This window comes from Elgaria multicarinata, chromosome 3, assembly GCF_023053635.1.
Source record: "Elgaria multicarinata webbii isolate HBS135686 ecotype San Diego chromosome 3, rElgMul1.1.pri, whole genome shotgun sequence".
In the NCBI taxonomy this organism is placed as follows: domain Eukaryota; kingdom Metazoa; phylum Chordata; class Lepidosauria; order Squamata; family Anguidae; genus Elgaria; species Elgaria multicarinata.
The window spans coordinates 17,694,050-17,714,676 of record NC_086173.1 but is presented as its reverse complement, the minus strand read 5'-3'; the positions used below and the strand labels follow the sequence as shown (position 1 = coordinate 17,714,676).

The window sequence follows — 20,627 nt, the reverse complement described above, 5'->3', positions numbered from 1 at the left end:
TGTTGCAACACAATTTTTAAAAAAGAAAGAAAGAGGACTGATTAACTCTATTCAGACGACACGCTGAGCCACAGAGGTTAAGGATTTTGAGCTAAACATTATGGCTTAGCGTGTCATGCGAACCATTCCTATCCATGGTGGCTACATAAACAGAGTTTAAACACGCTCTCTAAGCATTTTCGGCAGAAGGATAAGTGGCCTAACCATGCCTTAGCGTGGTGTTTGGGCAGATCCAATGTGAAAGAGAGAAAAGGCTGAATATGGGAGGAATGTGTTTGGAAGAGGAAAGAAGGGATGAATGTGAAAAGAGAAGCAAGGGACAAATAAAAACAATATAAGAATGTTAAGAGAAAGAGTTGATAGTGACAGGAGAAGTAACATTTCAACTTATGCGGAGCTCAGCTGAGAATGCTTAAGGGGCAGTGAGTATTAAGTACAAAATGTCTGAAACCATCAACTAGGAGGAAGGAAAGGAGTGCAAGACAGACTGAATCAAAATCAACAGGAGGCAGATGTAATAATGAATGGAGAGGGGAAGAAAGGGTTGTGCTGCGCAATCCTATGCATGTTTACTCGGAAGCAAGCCCTGCCACGTTCTGTGGGGCTGACTCCCTAAAGTCTGTAAAGGACTACAGCCTGAGAGACGAAGAAGATGGAAGAAAAACAAGAGAAAGAGGGATGAAGCAGCAGGATAAACACAGGGTGAAGCCAGACAGCACAGTGCAAAGAATACTTATATAGGCCACAGATAAACCTGGAGGGGGAGAGAAAAATCACATAGAGGGGGACTTGGTGGAAGCAAGGGAGGGGCAGTACATTCTCCTACCTCCATCCATGCACTAGGAAGCCTGGGCACTGCTCCCCGCACGCCTGACACGGTTGGCCCCGGTCAGGGTCCTCCACCTCAGGCAGCTGGTGTGGGACAGACAGGCAAGAAATCAGCCACCAAGACATCAAAAGCATCACAATTCCCGACATCACCAGTGTTCCCGGCATGCTCCCATCCTACACCACCAGTATGGCTAGTATCCATTCACCAGGATGTATCACCATCTCTGCCAGGTTTGCCTAGAAGACGCCATCAGTATTCGATGTTCCTGTTGATTACCACCAACATCCAACCACCATCACCAACTGAATCCACAGAAACTGTGCCAATGCCATCACTCAAGAATCAGGTACAATCAGCACCAGCAACCACTCATCGGTTCCCATTACCAGTTCCCATTCAGCACCTACTGTCAGTCCTTTTAGATAGGGCTATTACCGTATTTCTTCGATTCTAAGACGCCATCGATTGTAAGACGCACACTAATTTCAGTACCACCAACAGAAAAAAAGCTTTGATTCTAAGGAATAATAAATGACCTGCGATTCTAAGATGCACCCCGTTTTTAGAGATGTTTATATGGGGGGAAAAGTGCGTCTTAGAATCGAAGAAATACAGTACAACAGAATATAATGCTTCCAAGTACAACAGGGGTTTGCTTTTAGGAAGCAGGACTCCTGTTCTTGGTTTGGGGAGGGGGAGCAGAAGGCTTGAGGCCTGCTCCCAAAACCTAAAGCAGAACCTCTTAAGCACGGAGACATTTTCACAAGGCCTCTTGGCTGTTGCCATAGTGATATGGGCCTGTGCCGACACGGGCAGGTGCCTCCACTGCCGGGGTGCATGCGTGTGTGTTTGTTTGTGGCAACGTAGATACTCCATCACACCAGCCCTCCTGAAGCCACAGAGTTGCTAACCTATGTGGCCAGAGCTTTGTGAATGGAAATCCTGTTCCCACGTGGGCCTACAAAGGGAACGACTGTAAGGAAGCACATTCCAGTCTGGAACCAGCAGGGAATTGTGGGATAAACGCAACGTTTGGGTGCCAGAAGCCACCCACAGGCCAGGACCTGCCTCAGCACAGTTCAAGCAAGGCATAAACAGGCCGGATATTGGCTTTCTGCCACCACAGGTGGCTAAGAAAGGTGGGCAGCAAAAACTGCCTGGTGGGGGTGGGGGTGAGGGGGTGGGGAGGAGAAGTAGAAGGGCCTTGTCTGTTGAGACAACATGCAGAACCGGAACGTTCCCTGACTCTCTCCCCTTTCTGCGGCTTTCCATCCATCTTGTCTCTTTTAAATGGGTTTCATCGTGCCAATGAACAGCTAAGAGAGTGGGAGTGGGGAACGACACACGGGGAAAGGCGGGGGAGATGGTGCCAGGAGCCGCTCCCATTTCCCCCCAGGCAAGAATCACTGAAGCAGCGCCTGGAACTGGGCAGGAAAAGGGGTTTTGTTTCGTTTTTCTTTAAATGGGTGAACAGAGCGACAGAGGCAAAGATGAAGGAATCAAGATGGAAGGGGAAGAACTGAAAATGCTAGCTCTGGAGCTATTTCCCCCAACCAAGTCGAACAAATCAGCTGTTGTTGATTTTATATTATTTTCTTGTCCTTTTTTTAAAAAAATGTAAGCCACCTTAAATTATAGAATGGCAGCAAAAATAAACAAAAATAAACTAGTACACCAAGATCTCCACCTAGTCAGAATTTCATCCTTCAGGCCAGTTGCCACTACAGAAAGATGTAAAGCAAGATGTCTTGTTTAACTGATTATATGTAAGTTGATCTGAGAGCCATTCTGGCTTAGGAACAGCATAAAAATACTTCAAATAAATAAAAAATAAAGCAAGTGTTTGAACTGGTATTTCCCTGCTCTCAATAGAAGAATTTGCCCTTCAGAGTGGAAAGCACTTAGCACATGCTCAAAGGCATAATCCCTTACATCAACTTTTAAAATATCTGTTTGCCACCAGACAAAAAAGGCACTCAGCTCAGATCTTCTAATTTTGCCCTCAGATCCTTTAAATAAATCTGTTCACAGAAAAGCATTCTGCATATGCTCAGAGGTGCTGGCGTTTTTGAAAAGAAAAGGTGACAACAACCACGAGCCACCAAGGGTATCCCAGCTGGAAGAGGCAAGACTGAATCCCAAACATATTACGTGGTTGTCAGACAGAGTGCACCATATCCCCAAGTAAAATTACTCTTTTCCCCTTACATCTACCAACTGCTGCTTGTGGATACTCATCTACCCGCCTGCAGCTTAGAAGGGATTTCAAGTGGAGGGGAGGAGATCTATTTCACCAGATGAAGCTTTGAGAAATCAAATCTGCCAGGATTGACGTAATACGCAATCTCCCCCCCACCCACCCCAGCCACCCGTCTCTTGCTCCCATCCCAGATTTGGGATCTGCCATATGTGACCCTTATACTTTACCCCACACAATAGTTCCTCCTTGTTCTAGAATCCCTTCCCCCACTTCCCACTTCCAATGGCCCAGCATGACCTAGAAATGCCTTAAATAATCCCACTGTTAACCAAAAGGGAAATATTACTGCTGATCCATTACTACAGGATTTGGGTATATGGAGTTTCCAGTTACAGCATCTCAGCAAATCAAGAATTGTAGAGACAGAACCTTTTTGAACCCCTATTCTCCTCTCTCTCTCTCTCTCATACACACACACACACTTCTGAATCCCCAGGCCCTATTTCAGCTTGATGTTTGGTTCTCTATCCAGTACCAAGATCTAGCTCCAAACCTCACATCTATGTTCCAAGAAAAGGAGTGTGGGAGTATAAAGGGAAGAGAGATAGTAGCCAGGTTAGGTGGCAAAAATGTTGGATAAGTTTTATGCACTCACAGAGATGCCCACTGCTCCTGTTCATCTGCACCTGGCCGCCACCATGTCCTAAGTCCTCAAAACAAAACAAGAGGCGTGGACCTAACTCAGAGATTGCCCTAGAATGGGGAAACCAGGTCACCCAGGACAGTCACAGTTAACAACCTTATCCCCACCCAGCCCAAGGCAGAGGGCAAGGCAGGCAAACCCCGGAAACCTCCGCCCCATGGACACCTGCACACTGGAGCACACGCCAAACGAAGGACTACCTCTCCTGCTAAGGGCCTGAAATAAGTCCTCCTCTGGAAGGCCCTATGATTAACCAGGGGATGGCCCTACCATTAGCCAGAAAGAAGCAGCTGCCACAAAGAGCAGATGCTGGGGTGTGTAGAGCAGCAGCGAAGTGTCGGAGGACACAGCCAAGCGGCTTGCCATGCTAAGTTAGCCTCCTGCTCCCAGATGCAGTGGAGGAGGATGCCCCCTCAGCACTACTGGTCTGGTCGTTCTGTACATGGAATTTGGGGTGGGGTGGGGGAAGTATTTTGTCCATCTCAAGCAGAATCTCCCCTTCTGTGGCAGGGGATGCAAGACAGCCTTCTCTTGGCGAACAACACCTTCATATTCCGTTACAGACCAAATTCCCTGCTACAGCAGAACATCTCCACGATAGGAGCGCTTGTCTCCAGCTGTGGCACAGGGTCCCTATACTGACTCCAACCTTCATTGGCTCTTCATCCTCTTCCACACACAGCCCAAACTCTGAAGAATGCAAGAAGATCCATGCTGGATGAGACAAAGGTCCTTTCTGCCCCCATCATTCTGTTTTCACAGTGGCCAACTAGATGCCTCTGGGAAACCCACAAGCAGGAGGACATGAGTGCAAGAACACCCACCCACTAACGTTCCCCAGCAACTAGCACACAGAGGCAGACCACTTTCGATACTGGAGACAAAATACAGCCATCATGGCTAGTAGCCATTGATAGCCTTATCCTCCATGAATGTGTCTAATGCCCTTTTAAAGACATCCAAGTTGGTGGCCATCGCTATTCCTGGTCCTTCACTTCAAAGGTCTCCACAGGATTACCCCACCTTATTTTTGGTTTCTGCCTTTGATTCGAGCTATATCTCTGACTACGGTCTTCATGCCTCCAACTCAACCACGCCCAGCTGCCAAAACATTAGCGGCTCTCTTAAACATTTCCATCCATTCTCTCTTGTGGCCCCTTTTGCCTGGAAATGTCTCCCAGTATGACTGTTGCCACCTCTCCCTCTCTTCCTTCAAACCCCACCTTTGCCTGGAAGCCTTTGGATTAACTCCTTAGTTCTCAGATCCCACCGAAAGGAAGCTCAAGTCACTGTAATAATATTTGCACATAGTCATACCATGTTAACTGGCCATTGTCCTTCCATTCCCTTTGTGGTCTCTCCGCAGTGTCAAAATTCACACTGTACACCCCTCCCGGCAGGGACCTAGATATGTAATTATTTGGCTTGTTACTCATTTAGTACCATAAGTGGCCATGGCACCTTGCTAAGTAAAAATGACTTAGCATATCGCATATCAGGGACGACCGCGTGGTTTCCTCCACGCAACCCACCCACCCCCAAGAAGGCTCTACAGACTGGATGGGGAATCAGAGGTTCCCCTCCCATGAAGAAGATATTGAATGCTGCAGTACAGCAGAAGCCACCCGTACTCTTGCAAAACTGAGTGTCAACCATTGCTGCAAGATTTAGGGTGCAATCCTATGCACATTTAGACAGCTGGAGCATGCTGGGAGTTGTAAAACTTTTTTCTGTCTAAACCTGCATAGAATTGCGCGATTAGATGTATAAGATAGTGGGATATCCTCAGTGAAACAAGAACTGTAGAGACAAAATTGTGCTGGCGCCATGCTCCACTTTGCCTCCATTCTCACAGATGCTCCTGTAACTCAGAGATCCATAGAATCGCTCCTAAACCTTGGAGCAAGCCCTTCTAACACGTGGTGCTCCACAGCAGACAACACGCACATTACATTTTTCTATTCAGATTCATAAGCAGCAACCATAACAGCCATATATCAGGATTATGGATAGATAATTGATATAAAACATTCAAGACAGGATTTCACAGAACTATGTAGCATATTTAAATTTATTAAACTCTTTATAAACTCTTTCATAGCCCAGCTGCTAATTGCTTCCCCACCTCCTGCAAAAAAAAAGGGGGGAAAGAAAAAAGTTTTCCACTGCTTCCATTTTCTTGTTCATCTTCAAGAAAAAAAGTGGCTCCATGAAAGTGTCTGTCCAGCCTTCCCCAACTTGGTGCCCCCAGATATGTTGGACTACCAATTCCACCCAGCATGGCCGACACATCTTGAGGACACCAAGCTGGGGACCACAGATCCACAATGTGCTGTTGTTGTTCAAACTTAGCACATGGATGGTATGCACAAGTGGACACTCTTGATCATTGTGGGACACGGAATAACGGGCTCAAGTTACCGGAAGCCAGATTTCGGCTGGACATCAGGAAAAACTTCCTGACTGTTAGGGCAGTACGACAATGGAACCAGTTACCTAGGGAGGTTGTGGGTTCTCCCACACTAGAGGCCTTCAAGAGGCAGCTGGACAGCCATCTGACAGGGATGCTTTAAGGTGGATTCCTGCATTGAGCAGGGGGGTTGGACTCGATGGCCTTTTAGGACCCTTCCAACTCTACTATGATTGGCCATGATCTAGGTGTGGATGTAGTGCCTTAGGAGTATGCAGGGGCCAAAGCATTATTCACATCTGAGGAAATGTACAACAATCCTCAAATGAGCTTCACTCTTGAGTGGCTTACTTTTTTTTTCTTTTAGGAGAATCACTATGGTCCAGAGATTTCTTTTCAATTTACTAAGTAAGAAGGCATACTCAGGATCTCTTAGCAGTTAAAGCATACCTAATCTGACCCTGAGAATTTGATCCTTGATGGACCAAACCTAAACACACATCCCTTTCAGTCTTCTCCAATGTGTTGCCCTCCAGATGTGTTGAAATACAATTTCCCTTGTCCCCCACCAATATGGAGGACACACCAGTTTAGGGAAGGCTGCAACATTCCTTGCAAACCTCCACCATGCATTGTCCATAGGTTATATCGACCCCTGCATTGCAGAACTCTGCCCCATAAGACCTCATTTGGGTCTAAGTCAGGGGTGGGCAATTTGTGGGCCTCCAATGTTCTGGCCTATAATTCCCATGACCAGGGCTGCTGGGAGCTGTAGGCAACAGGTGCCTCACCCCTGGTCTAAGAAGATTGTGGTACTCCAGTCCTGAGCAACCCCTCCAAAGATTACACCCACCTTTCGCATAGATACAAGTCCCTCCTCGGAACAAGAACACCCATAAAATCTCCCCTTGCAGCACTTCTTTAATGAGTTTTGCAACACGCCATCCCGTAAGGGTTCCTAACACTCTATAGCACGCCTTACAACGTTCCTAGGCCGTACGCACCTCAGCATCTTCTCTTGTCCCCAGGACAGGGAGGGGAAGGGAGGTCCGGGGGCCCTATAACATCCCACCCACCCCACCCCCCATACACACACACAAAACCTTGTGAGACCTCCTATAACACAGAGGCCCCAAGAACTCTACATTGTCCAAAGCCCACCACATCCTTAGGCCGGAGTACTCAGCCCCTTTTGCCTGGATCTGTAACTCAGCACCCTATCATACCTCCTTACTCTGGATATGGGGCAGGGGGGTTCCTTTCATTCCGCACTACCCCTGGAAAACCTTATTTATGGTACAACCTCCCTTAGAAACCCTCCCAAGACCGACTCCCATAAAACCCACGCGCCCTTCGGGAGGAGGCAAGAGAGGTAACAACGCCCCCTAGGGGCCCCACTGTCCGTCCGTCCCCGCAATCCCAGCGCCCTGGAACGCAGCGCTGGGTTCGAATCCCTTCCTTCCCCCATTGAATTCCTAGCGCTGGTACGGAGAAGGCCCCCCGCAGGTCTCTGAAAAGGCTGGCTCCGCTGCCCCCCACCACCCCACCCCCGGCGAGACAAACTCACAGCTCGGGTCGATCGTCGGCGCCGCGACCCGCGGTTGAACATGGCCCCGACGCCGCCGTCTTCAGCGCCCGGGCGGCTCTGCCACCTCCACGTCCCCCGTTGCGCCCGGGCGCTGCGGCGGCTCTTGCTGCGTCGCCTTTCCCTTCCCTTCCCTTCCTTCCCTGGAGAGGAGGAGCTGCCTCCGGATCCCTCCCCGCCACCGCCGGCCACCCAGTCCCGCCCCTTCGCCTGCCTTCCCTGCATCCACGCTTCCTTTCCCTCCTCCTCCTCCTCCTCCGCTCCTCTCCACGCTCCTCTCCTTTCGGCGTCTCCAGTTCACGGCTGCGTTCGTCTTGCGAGGCTCTCCGGTCGCACCCGCCCGCCCCGCCCCAACCTAGAGCTTCCTGCACTCCGTGTATGTGTGTGTGATGGTCGTTAACCACCAGACCTCCAGAATGCAAGCTCGGACCTCCGGGGAGCAGCAGGCGGGCAGGAGCAGGTGGCTTTGCGGTGGCACCGTGAATGGGGCCCCAATCTCTCGCTCCCAAGCAATCAGAGCCGGCTCCTTCCCTCCACTCCCCTGCGGCCACGCTCCTGCTCGGCCTTCCCGCTGTCACCTCCCATCCATCACTCTATTAAGCACTTTTCCCACATCCTTTCTGTGCCCGCTGTCACTTTCTATCAGAGCGATCTGGAGCTAGCCCCGTTTTTCTCTTCTCTCGCATCCCTGCCTCATTCATTCTTTCCAGCCCCCAACAACAACCTCTTCGCCCTGCCCATCACAAGACAATTGCCCTCTTCCTTGTACCCATTTTTCTCATTCTTCTCTCTATTCTCACTTTAGAATATATATAACATTCAGTTGAGCTTATTGTTTTAGTTATTAGCCATAGCAACATACAAAACACAGCACTAACCGATCACTTATTTAAAATGTCCGATACCTCCTGCGCAATTAGTGTAACACGATGGCGAACATATTCAGCGTGAAATCTGCACACACACACACACCCAAAAAACAGAACAAATAAATTCAGTTTACAACTTATCTCACTGTTACTTGGCAATTTAGGACACAATCCTATGCATGTTTAGTCAGAAAAAAGTCCTACAGCTCTTAGCCTTTCCCAGCCAGCCATGTAAAATTCATTTTACAAGTTATCGCAATGTTACTTAGAAATTTAATATATATAATATACACACACACATATGAGTGTGCGTGTGTATTTTGACGGTAGACTCCAGTATATACCTGGGAGATATTTTCCCAGTAGTTGTCTGTGCCAGTGGACAACTACATGTGTAGTGAGGAACAAGTTCAACAATTGTGATTATACAGCAGCAGAAGTGAACCTTTTATAGGAGTCTGCCCTCTGTTACCAAAGCCAGCATCAGTTAGAAGCTAACTAGAGTAAATTCTCTCCTGAAGCAAAAAGTATATACTTGTATCCTATATTTGGACTTAAGCATATTAAACCAGGGAAGAAGTCTAAATTGGCTAAGGGATGCCATATTATTTTGAATAAAAACATCTTGGAGTCTAATTTTAAATTCCACCTTCACAGCGTCCTGGTTATATTGAAGAAAATTAATAGACAGACAAACTCACACCTCTACTTCTGCAAGAGAGAAATGAGATTATGATATTGTGCATTGCCATCACCACCAGCAGTGTTATATTGGTTAGTTAGTGCAGTATAATAGGTGGAATGTTGGACAGGAAAGACCTGTGGTCAAATCCCCACCATGGTGAGTTTGGGCCTAGCACTAACTCAAACCCTAATCTACCTCACAAGGTTGTTGTGAGGACAACCCTGAACTCTTGGGAGGAAAAGCAAGAAATGAATAAGGTAAGCCGTAGATCTCCTGAACCTAACACAGAATTAAACCTGCTTTAATTAAAGTTTAAAGGCCTTGGGTTGTACATCTTTGTTTTAAACCAATTTAAGTCTGTCAGCCCAATCAATTGGACTTCCTCCCAATAAGAGTGTTGGGGTGCAATCTTATGTATGTTTAGACAAAAAAAGGTCCTATAACTCCCAACATGCCCCAGTCAGCATAGCTGTCTAAACATACATAGGATTGCATCCTAAGGCAACTTTCCCCCAATCCGGTGCCCTCTAGAAGTGACAAACAATTCACATCACCCCCCAGCCAATGTGACCATTGGCTAGGCTGGCTGGGGATAGTGAGAGCTGTAGTCCAACACAGGTTGGAGATGGCTGGAGTAAGGGATTGCAGCTTAAATTCGACCGGGTGCCTTGTCAGCTTAATAAAGGATTCACAAACCGAATTGACCCCTGGCTATCCCTCTAATTGAATACAACCTTCTTCTCATTCAGAGCTGACTGTAGAAATACTGGCTGCCGGCCACTTCTCCCTTCTCATCTTCTAAACCTTTGTAAATCACTCCCCATCAATGCTTTGAGGCAGAGATGCAGAACCCACAGTGGAGTAATGGTAGTTACTATTAATGCTAATAATATTTTGCAGTCATAGAACATTTTATGAGTGTTCAAAGTGGTTCACATACATCGTATATTCTCTTTCCTATCTTCAGGGGAGAGTGGTTTACATAAATGTTATATTCTATTGTCAAGTAGCCAAAGCAGCAACAGCCACACATAAAAGGGAGATCAGCAGACTCAAGGGACCCCAAGGGTTGTAGGCATACAGTTTTTAAAGGGGGAATCCATAATAGGGGGAAGCCCCCTAAAAATGCTAAAGGAGGACTGAAGACATTTCTACACAAGGCTTTTAGCCTGCAATTTTACTGAGGTGACTGCTTCCAGATTCTTTGCAGGATTAAGATCAGCTCCTTTACACATGCTTTTTTCTGGGTGTTTTCTTTCTCTGACTTTCTATTTGTCTCTTTATACCACCACTGGATGGCACTGTGGTATAGCAGAATTGTGCAATTGCACAAGACTCTCATTCTGCCATTTCTAAATAATACCAGACTTTCCTTGTTAGGAGCATAAGAACATAAGAGCCATGCTGGAGCAGACCAAGTGTCCATCCAATCCAGCACTCTGTTCACACAGTAACCAACTAGCTGTCAACCTAGTTGACATGGTGCAACAGCACCATGTTGCATGGTGCAACAGGACATGGTGCAACAGCACCCTCCCACCCACGTTCCCCAGCAACTAGTGTATATAGGCTTACAGACTCTGATACTGGAGGTAGCACATAGCCATCAGGACTAGTAGACTTTGATAGCCTTTTCCTCCAAGAATTTATCTAACCTCCTTTTAAAGCCATCCAAATTGGTGGCCATCACCACAACTTGTGGTAGTGGATTCCAGAGTTTAACTGTGTGAAGAAGTACTTCCTTTTATCTGTCCTGACTCTCTTACTAATCAGCTTCATGGGATGACCCTGGGTTTATTTATTTTTATTTATTTATTTATTTATTTATTTATTTATTACATTTCTATACCGCCCAATAGCCAGAGCTCTAGTTCTAGTATTATGGGAGAGGGAGAAAAAGGTCTGCCTATCCACATTCTCCACACCATTTTGTACACCTCTGTCATATCTCCTTTTTTCCAAGCTGAACAATCCCAGCTGTTGTAACCTTCCTTTATAAGGGGAGATGCTCCAGTCCCTTGATCATTTTAGTTGCCCTTTTCTGCACTTTTTCCAGTTCTACAATATCTTTTTGTGTGTGTGGTGACCAAAACTGGGAGGAAACGCAATAATGATTGCAAAGCTCGGGAGAGGCCGTGGAGAATGATGCTGTCATATAAAGGACCTGCAAACTACAGTGAGCGAACAACCACAAGTGCACAATAAAAGCCTTGTGTAGAAAAGACTCTGAGCATGCTGAGTGGATGCAGAATGCTGACTGACTCTTGGAGAGTTGGCTGGAAATTGTGGGGAGGGAGAATGTAATAGAATCTCCTAGGAAAGGCCCTCGCAGCCTGGCTGCAACCCTGAGCAGGAGCACTCCCCACTGCAACATTTTGTTGCAGTCAAACTTGCTATTGCAATAACCCTTATAACAATTATTGATGATAGATCAGTATTCTTATCTGTATATTGCAAGGTAGTGGGGTTGCCATTTATTGCGTTCATGGCAAGATTTGGATCCAAGCCTTCCAACTTCCCAGTTTGAACTCTAATGGTGAAACTACATTTTATATCTGCAAACATGTATTTCCCCCCAAAAAATGTATGTTCCTGTCAATGTGACCTGGAAGTATTTGGTTGGGAGAATCACAGTGCAATTTCTTACATTTTATATCCTACCTCTCTTCTAAGGAAATTTGGCACGTGTAATCCTCTCATTAGGGATTACTATACTATTTTATCAAATTCTGACAGAAAAACACTTATAGCCATTTGCTGATTTCCAATGATCATCAGTGTCAGGGATGAAGATTTGAATTTTTGTTGAAGATTCACACACAAGTCAAAGCAGGCAGATTTCACATTGGTCTCAGCCAGTGCAGGCTGTTTCCAAATTGGGATCTTAACCAAATCTTGTGATCGGTGTACAACCCTAGGACGTCTTAACTCTTCCTGCACATGTTGATGCTCCCTTGACAGTCTTGCTCAGCTGTCAGGCTTCTTCTAGTTTTGCAGCCTGATTGAGAAGATACCATTTTTAAAAAAAACTTTCCAGGGAAATATTTTGCAGGAAGAACTGGTTTCATAGAATCATAGAATCAGAATAGCAGAGTTGGAAGGGGCCTACAAGGCCATCGAGTCCAACCCCCTGCAGGAATCCACCCTAAAGCATCCCTGACAGATGGTTGTCCAGCTGCCTCTTGAAGGCCTCTAGTGTGGGAGAGCCCACAACCTCCCTAGGTAACTGGTTCCATTGTCGAACTGCTCTAACCGTCAGGAAGTTTTTCCTGATGTCCAGCTGGAATCTGGCTTCCTTTAACTTGAGCCCGTTATTCTGTGTCCTGCACTCTGGGAGGATCAAGAAGAGATCCTGGCCCTCCTCTGTGTGACAACCTTTTAAGTATTTGAAGAGTGCTATCATGTCTCCCCCAATCTTCTCTTCTCCAGGCAAAACATGCCCAGTTCTTTCAGTCTCTCTTCATAGGGCTTTGTTTGCAGACCCCTGATCATCCTGGTTGCCCTCCTCTGAACACGCTCCAGCTTGTCTGCATCCTTCTTGAATTGTGGAGCCCAGAACTGGACGCAATACTCTAGATGAGGCCTAACCAGGGCCGAATAGAGAGGAACCAGTACCTCACGTGATTTGGAAGCTATACTTCTATTAATGCAGCCCAAAATAGCATTTGCCTTTCTTGCAGCCATATCGCACTGTTGGCTCATATTCAACTTGCGATCTACAACAATTCCAAGATCCTTCTCATTTGTAGTATTGCTGAGCCAAGTATCCCCCATCTTGTAACTGTGCCTTTGATTTCTATTTCCTAAATGTAGAACTTGGCATTTATCCCTATTAAATTTCATTCTGTTGTTTTCAGCCCAGCACTCCAGCCTATCAAGATCACTTTGAAGTTTGTTTCTGTCTTCCAGGGTATTAGCTATCCCACCCAATTTTGTGTCATCTGCAGATTTGATCAGCGTTCCCTGCACCTCCTCGTCCAAATCATTAATAAAAATGTTGAAGAGCACTGGGCCCAGGACTGAGCCCTGCGGTACCCCACTCATTGCCTCTCCCCAGTTTGAGAAGTTTCCATTGATAAGTACTCTTTGAGTCTGATTCTGTAGCCAACTGTGAATCCACCTAATAGTTGTTCCATCTAGCCCACTTTTAGCTAGTTTGTTAATCAGAATATCATGGGGCACTTTGTCAAAAGCTTTGCTGAAGTCAAGATAAATGACATCCACAGCATTCCCACAGTCCACAAGGGAGGTTACCCGATCAAAAAATGAGATCAAATTAGTCTGACAGGATTTGTTCCTGACAAATCCATGTTGGCTTCTAGTGATCACCGCATTAGACCCTTCTGTGGCCCCTAGTTCTTCCCAGGAAATCCCCTTCCAGCATATTTCCTACTGCAGTTATCTCTTTCTGGTCCTAGTTAGTTCCATGGTGAGAGACCTGTTGAAAATGGCTAGGAGACATCTACAGGGGAGAAGTGGTGGGTGAGAAAAGGATCAAGTCACCCTCCCTGGCCTAGCAATTATCCCTTTCAAATGTCCCTCCACCACCTCCACATTCAAAATAGCCAGGGGGCATTTGCAGAAGAAAACTAGGGAATGAGACAAGGGTCAAGCGGGTTTCCCCCTGCAAATGCACCTCTGCATTAATGAAGTGAAGACAGGGTCCTCGTCTCGACTTGTAGAGTTTTCTTTTATTTTTTTTAATTCTCAGAATGTTGTCAAGAGACATGTCAGGGAGGGGGGCAGTGCTTAATCTTTGAAAAGAGACCTGCATAGAAGCCCTGTCAGCCATGTGCCCTGGAAGGAAGCTGTGCTCTTCAAGTCTAGGTTTGCAGGGACAGGCAACAGCTGGACAGGCCCAGCACATGCACAGTGCCACTTGCAAAAATATATTCTTACTTCATAGCTATTTATTTGTGTAGAAAGAGAGGGTATAGACACAGAGGGGAAGACTGTTGCCAAGTAGGTGTGGTTAGGGGAGGAGGAATGAGGTTACAATAAGCGATCAAGAGCACCTACAAAAGGGGTACTTTTCTGCTTGCACCACTTGCTTGCAGTAACTGCCCTCTCTAGCTGCTCCAGGATTTCTTTCAGGTTCCAAGCCTCTCAGCCTCAGCATCCCCACGACAGAATGCCCCTAACGCTGTAGGAGCTCCAAAATATTTGGGAACCAGTATAGACTGGAAGAAAGCTGCTCCAATTCAATGAATGCCCCGTTGGAGAGGAAACTGTCTCACTGGGACTTTCCAACTGTGGAATAGTGAGATATCATAAAAACCAAGGGCCGTTTCAGGCATGCCCTCTTGCTTGTTTGATAACTGCAGCATCAAGCAATGACTTCCATGTGCGAATGAGTCATCACAGATGAAATAATCACAGATCAAACCTTTCTCATTGCCCAAATAAATAATAGGGTTTGGGAAAGCCCTTAACGTTGCAAGGTAAGAGCTTCTCTTGTGACCTACTTCTACCAAGTGTTAGAAAGTGGAACTGCAGGCATATTAGTATGACGGTCCACCAAGACCTGATTCGCATTGACAGGTTCATCACCCTTGAATTTTAATAAATAAAAAAAATAAATACCTGCAAGTAGATAACGAGCACAGTGGGCAAAGAGCTGGGCTAACACTTTTCTCCCTGATGTCCTAGATTTCTATTTGTAGGGAGTTGGAGGTTTTTTTTTTGTTTTTTAATGTAGAAAAGTATTCAGAAAGTTATAATACCCACCACCCTCACAACCTGCTGTCTGAGGTGATACAATCCATTCTCTTATGTTTGGGGGGTGGGTTGAGAGAGAGAGAGAGAAACAGATGAGTCAGAGCCAAATCGGATATTCAAAAGACGAGCTGGGGAAGATGAAAACAAGCAGCGGGACTTTTCTCAGATATTGGCAAATGCTTGCCTTTGTGGTAAGGACATAAAAAAACAACCACCCTTAAACGAATCTGTAAAAATAGTGTTGCATGGGATTTTGGAAATGCCCACATGAAACGGGAGGACATATCAGTAACATCTGGCAGTACTAATAGATTTGAGTGGGGAAGAAAGGCCCGGTTCAAGGCATCATCTCCGACTTGTCCTCAAGATGGTGCCATTGCCATCATCACTTATCTCAGCAAACACAGACCATTGGGTGTGCCAAAGAAACGTGTGTGAGAGGCCTCTTTTCATTTTCAGTTCCATCCAATGATACTTCATAGATGCCAATATGTGGGAAAGACCAGGGCCAGCGTCAAAGGTAGGACACCTGCTGAGGACCCACTTCCCAACAGGGTCCCACTGACAGGAACCTTCTAGAGTTGCTCCTCCTCTTCACCGTTGCAACCTGCTTATTCCTCTGCCTCTCGCTCTGGCCCAGAAAACGTTGATGGTATGGACGACGTAGGAGCAGAAGATGGCACTGCCTAGCTGCTCACTGTCTCTCTCCTTATCAAGCAAGCGAATGGTACCAATGATGAGAGAGAAGATGAGGAGCAATAGCAGCTGTTGACAATGGTAGATTCTCTGAGGGAGGAGTCCTAAGGGCCCACAACCATGAACTTAGGGCAAATGGTACATAATGGCACTGAATATTTTTCACTGAGAAACAGTAGTGGGATGGTGAGGAATTGAAGTGGAGAAGCAGGCAGGCCAAAGCGAACGCTTCCTCTACTTACGTCACCCCCTAACACCCCATTTCTGTCAACCACATTTCTCCAAGTACGTGGTCATGTTTCAGGCCACGTCAGGAAGAGCTTCTCTCACTGGTTCTTTATCATCAAACCTGAACTGTTAAAGGTAAAGAAGTTGGCCATGGCAGGGTTTTGTGGTGGTTTGGTTTGGTTTGGGCCACTTCTGGCCCAACCGACCTCAATTCAAATATGTTTTGACACAAATGTCTTCACCAGGGGCTAATGTAACATTCCATTCAGCTGTTAATGAAGACTCATTTGTCAAAATGTATTTGGTTTTTATAATATATTTTACAGAGCCAGGCCTTCTAGGTTTTTTATTATCATTTGTGTGTCATTGTACATATGTTGTTATTATTAGCTTATGGAATAAAGGACCCTGTACAGTGTACAAGATGTTATTGTTTTTACTTTCTCCCTCAACACTCTTCTTGTTAAATAGGTTTTTGTAAAGAATATTTTCTGCCCTTTTCTACAAACCTACCTCAACAACGTGGCATCCCTGCTGCCCATCTCAGTGAAGTTTCGCTATGAAACTCAGTTCTGAAACGACGTCATGGATCTGAAGCGTGTGTGTCCTTCTCTACCATGAATTTGCCTTATCTCTGCCTTCAGCTGGTGGGTGGAGAGCAGCAGCTCGAAGTGGACTAGAGATTGAGCTATAAAGTGCAGAAGTTGTTCGACTTCAGTGCAGGTCAACAGGTAGGAAGAATGGTCTGAATTATGTGGGGAAGGGGAGGTTTGGGGCCCTTGATCTCTCTCCTTTCTACCCTCTAAAAATGAATAGCTATCCTTCTCTTCGTAATTCACTGTTTCTTTTTTCATCTACTCTTCCCTTCGCAGTAAGACTAATCTCTTCTCTTTCCCCTTCTCTGCCCCTTAACCTAAATTAAGGATCAGCAACTGGAAGGTTCTCATGCCAATCCGACCCCCAGAGAAGTGCTGTCTGCCTCCCTTCTCCAGTTGCCAGTCCAAAGATGAAGGAGGGATAGGGGGCTGGCATGCACAGTACCAACCTTAAGGTTGCCAACTGGCTTGAAAACTATCCTGGCCTGCTCCTGAGGTTTGACTTCCAGGAATCAACAGGGAAAGCTTTGCAAAAGCATGGATTTTAACACTATAATCTGTTGCTTGATGTACATTAAAAATAGCTTATATTAAAGGGGTGACTAGCTGGCTTTGATCAGTGACCTTCATTGGTCTTCAACTGTTTCTGAAAATGCTATCCTGAAAAACTAGCTGCCAACCAAAGGCTTAAAAAAGAGTTTCTCATCACTGATCCCTTCTAGTTTATTTATTTATTTATTTGTTTATCTATTTTAATTATAATATGGCATCTTCTCCCCTTAGGGATAAACTAGACATTACACAGCAGAGGCATGTCATTATCTTGCAGGGTGTTTTTTTTTGTTTTGTTTTTGCTTTTGGTAATGCAAAGCTGCTTCAGGAGGCAATGATGATCCAAAGAAGAGGAGTGATACCAGGGCTGCTTAATCTGTCTTCCCCTTAGCCATTTTCCCACCCTAATTTGTTCTCCACCTGCTTTTCCACCCCCAGGAAAAAAAGATATGGGTAATAGCAGGTTTTCCTGCGCAAGTAGAAAAGGAGAGGCAAGAGGGCAGCTCTGATCAGAAAGTAACCAAGGAGATGGGATCCCCAATGTACAGCCTGTGGTCGCCAGTGTGCCTTCTGGACACCTCCCTGGGCATCTGCCTGGTTCCTTGCCCCTCCTGATATATTAAGTTTTAAGAATAATTAATTTGTTTTTAAAAAATAAACTGGGAGTCTGGCATAGGGTACACCATCTTTATTTCCAAGAATGCACAGGCATTTTTAGAAAGTAAAAAATGGGGAGAGACTGCAGTCCACCGAGCACCAGGGGGAGGGGGGAAACATGCTGAAAGATGGTACAGAATATTTTGGGGGAGGAGGTTAAAGGAGGGGTTAGGAATGAAGAGGATGTTTTGCCTGTGCTCTGTGTGTGTGTTTTGTCCATTATGGGGGAAGGGTTTGTGTTTTTTTGGGGGGGGGTGTATGTTTTGCATGGGGTATGTGTATGGGTTTTGTCTGCAGGGGCAGGGTGGTCCGATTTGGGAGGAATATGTTTTGGCGTGTTTTTGTTTGTTTGTGTGGTTTTGTGTTTTGCCTGGTGATATTGGGGCAGAGGGGAGTGTTTCTCTGAGCATCACCGGTTTAGCTTCTGTGAAACATGTATTTTGTGGAGCTTTGTGGAAGCAAATATGTGATCTGGCATTTGGGTACCTCTACCTTGTACTCAGTTACTTGGCAAAGTTACTTGTCTGTGAACCTCATCAGTTTGCCTTCTTTGAAATAGGGTTCAAGGCAGAAAATGGTGGGTTCAAATGAGTGGTTTTGTATTTTGGAGCTCCGATCCCACCTCCACTTTGTACCTAGGTTCTTGGGCAAGTTACTTCTGTTGTAGCCTCATCTGTTTGCTTTCTGGGGGGAAAGGTGTTTTGCCATTGGCCACACCCATCATGGCAGCCATTTTGTAAGAATACCCACAACACAATCTGAACATTCCAAATATGCCCACCAGGGTTGGGGATCCCTTAAGGAAACATTCCCTTCCTCTGCTGTTCCTCCTCTTTGGATCACAGCTTCCAGCAATTAAAAACAGATATTGTTACATATATCTACTATGTAATGCAAAGCTTCACCCTTAGTCTCAATACATTACATTGCATGAACATTGCTGACACATTTCTACCTGCCATATTTTGGAGCTTTTAAATTATTATTATTATTATTATTATTATTATTATTATTATTATTTAAAAAGCTGGCAACCCTAGCAGAGAATGGTGTCAGACAAAACAGCTGGGGATGGAAATTTATTTGAAACAGGCATTTTAAATTAGTTTTGACGCAATGAATTCTAATTCTCATTTCATGATTCCTCTCCCATTTACTCTCCATTCTATTAACAAATGGTCTGTCCTTGGACTATTCCTTGCCTTTACTCCTACTGAGTAGGCATAAATGCTGGTTGTGTAAAAAACAATGCATATTTTCCATCTAGCTTGAGGTTTTGTTGTTAAAGGTGCTTGCAGGTTGCGCTACACGATTTCTGCCAGTGTTACAGAATGGAAAATGTACCTGTGCTTTAATTTATTTCTCCCCTGAAATGTGTTTTATGCCATTCTTTAATTTGATTTGTCAAGGATGTTATACTTGGTGAACATCTGTTTTAGCTTTGACCGGTTCACTTTGCTGTGCTAGTTTACTGGCACTTCCTACAACTTTGGCTGTGCTGTACCAATTCAGAATCCAAGTGAGAGAATCATGCTTGAATCCTCCCTAAGATTACCCAGTGAGCGGAGTTGGTGGGGTGTTGGAGTGGGGTGCCACTATCCTGGCACGCTGTGCGCCTTTAAGAGGAGCTCAACCCATAGAAGGTAGCAGATGCTGTTTTTTCACAGCATGGAGATAAACATTTTCTTTGGCGTACATCCAGCTGCTGTGAAAGGCATTGCTACTGCAGCCAGTTGAGAAGCTGGTGGCAACTAGTGTGACCATGTGAAAAGGAGGACAGGGCTCCTGTATCTTTAACAGTGGCATAGAAAAGAAAGAAAGAGAAAGGGGACAGGAGCAGGCAGAAGAAACATCATGGCCTGCTCCTGTTGGATTCTCTCTCTCTCTCCTCCCCCTCCCCCCTCCCTCCCTCCTGAACTCCTGTTCCTTGTGTGTCATGTCTTTATTAGACTGTAAGCCTGAGGGCAGGGACTGTCTTTTTTGCTAAGTGTAAGCCGCTCTGAGAGCCTTTTTTGGCTGAGCAGGGTATAAATATGATAAATAAATAAAAAATAATAATAGAAAAGGGAATTTCAGCAGGTGTCATTTGTAGGCATGCAGCACCTGGTGAAATTCCATCTTCATCACAACAGTTAAAACTGCAGGAGCCCTGACCTCTTGACCAGATACAAAAGAGGGCAGGGATCCTGCAGCTTTAACTGCGGTGATGAAGAGGGAATTTCACCAGGTGCTGCATGCATACCAATGACACCTGCTGAAATTCTCTTTTCTATACAACTGTTAAAGATACAGGAGCCCTGTCCTCCTTTCCATATGTTCACCCTAGTGGCAATGCTTTTTCTCCAGTGTGTGTGTGTGTTTGTGTGTGTCACTGATGCGCAGGGAGATTTGTTTTAATGGGATGGGATTCAGACGTGCAATTCCCACACCTATAGTTTGAAATGGTACCGCTCAGCAAAAACTGCTCTGTACGATTCCCCTTATCAGGTATCATGGTCTGTTTATGTTTATGAGGAAATCTTTAGTGATCGCATTGCATTTTTAAAATTTATTTATTGATATATTAATAATACTTATATACCGCTCAATATAATACATTCTCTAAGATTGTATTACCTCCACCACCACCTCAGCTTATTGTATTCTGGGCAGGATCTACACTACTGCTTATAACGGTTTATAATGGTTATGACAACTGTTCAGGCCCAGGACACATTGCAAATACCATTTTCATACCGTTTTTAAAGTGTTATATCCTGCTTGGTGTAGATCAGCCTCTGCTTTGGATATAGAAACTCCAACTTTCTGATCTGAGTTGTTTAACTCAATCCGAAATTATATAATACAAGAGAAGACCTTGCTTCAGTAATTTGGGATGATGGTTATTAAAGTATTA

General features: G+C 45.4%; 2 protein-coding genes across 6 annotated transcripts in view; one reads left to right on the top strand and one right to left on the bottom strand.

Annotated features, from left to right (window-relative positions):
• PRICKLE3 (prickle planar cell polarity protein 3) overlaps positions 1-20,627 on the bottom strand; it is a 52,844-nt gene that overhangs the window by 29,725 nt on the left and 2,492 nt on the right. The window contains exons 1-2 of one of the 4 annotated variants that reach the window (XM_063119447.1): positions 7,713-7,794; positions 827-912 (exon numbers count right to left, since the gene is read on the bottom strand). In XM_063119447.1, the coding sequence (XP_062975517.1) occupies positions 827-912; positions 7,713-7,754 (128 nt within the window). In that variant the 5' untranslated portion in view covers positions 7,755-7,794. Of the gene's footprint in view, positions 1-826; positions 913-5,052; positions 5,109-7,712; positions 7,795-20,627 lie in introns of those variants that run through there. The other 3 variants (XM_063119448.1, XM_063119450.1, XM_063119451.1) reach the window with 3 other exon arrangements.
• The window catches only part of ALAS2 (5'-aminolevulinate synthase 2), a 30,397-nt gene continuing 26,322 nt past the window's right edge, over positions 16,553-20,627 (top strand). For both annotated transcript variants that reach the window (XM_063119453.1, XM_063119452.1), the window contains exon 1: positions 16,553-16,657. The gene's annotated coding sequence lies outside the window, so the exon portion shown is untranslated. The remainder of the gene's footprint in view (positions 16,658-20,627) is intronic.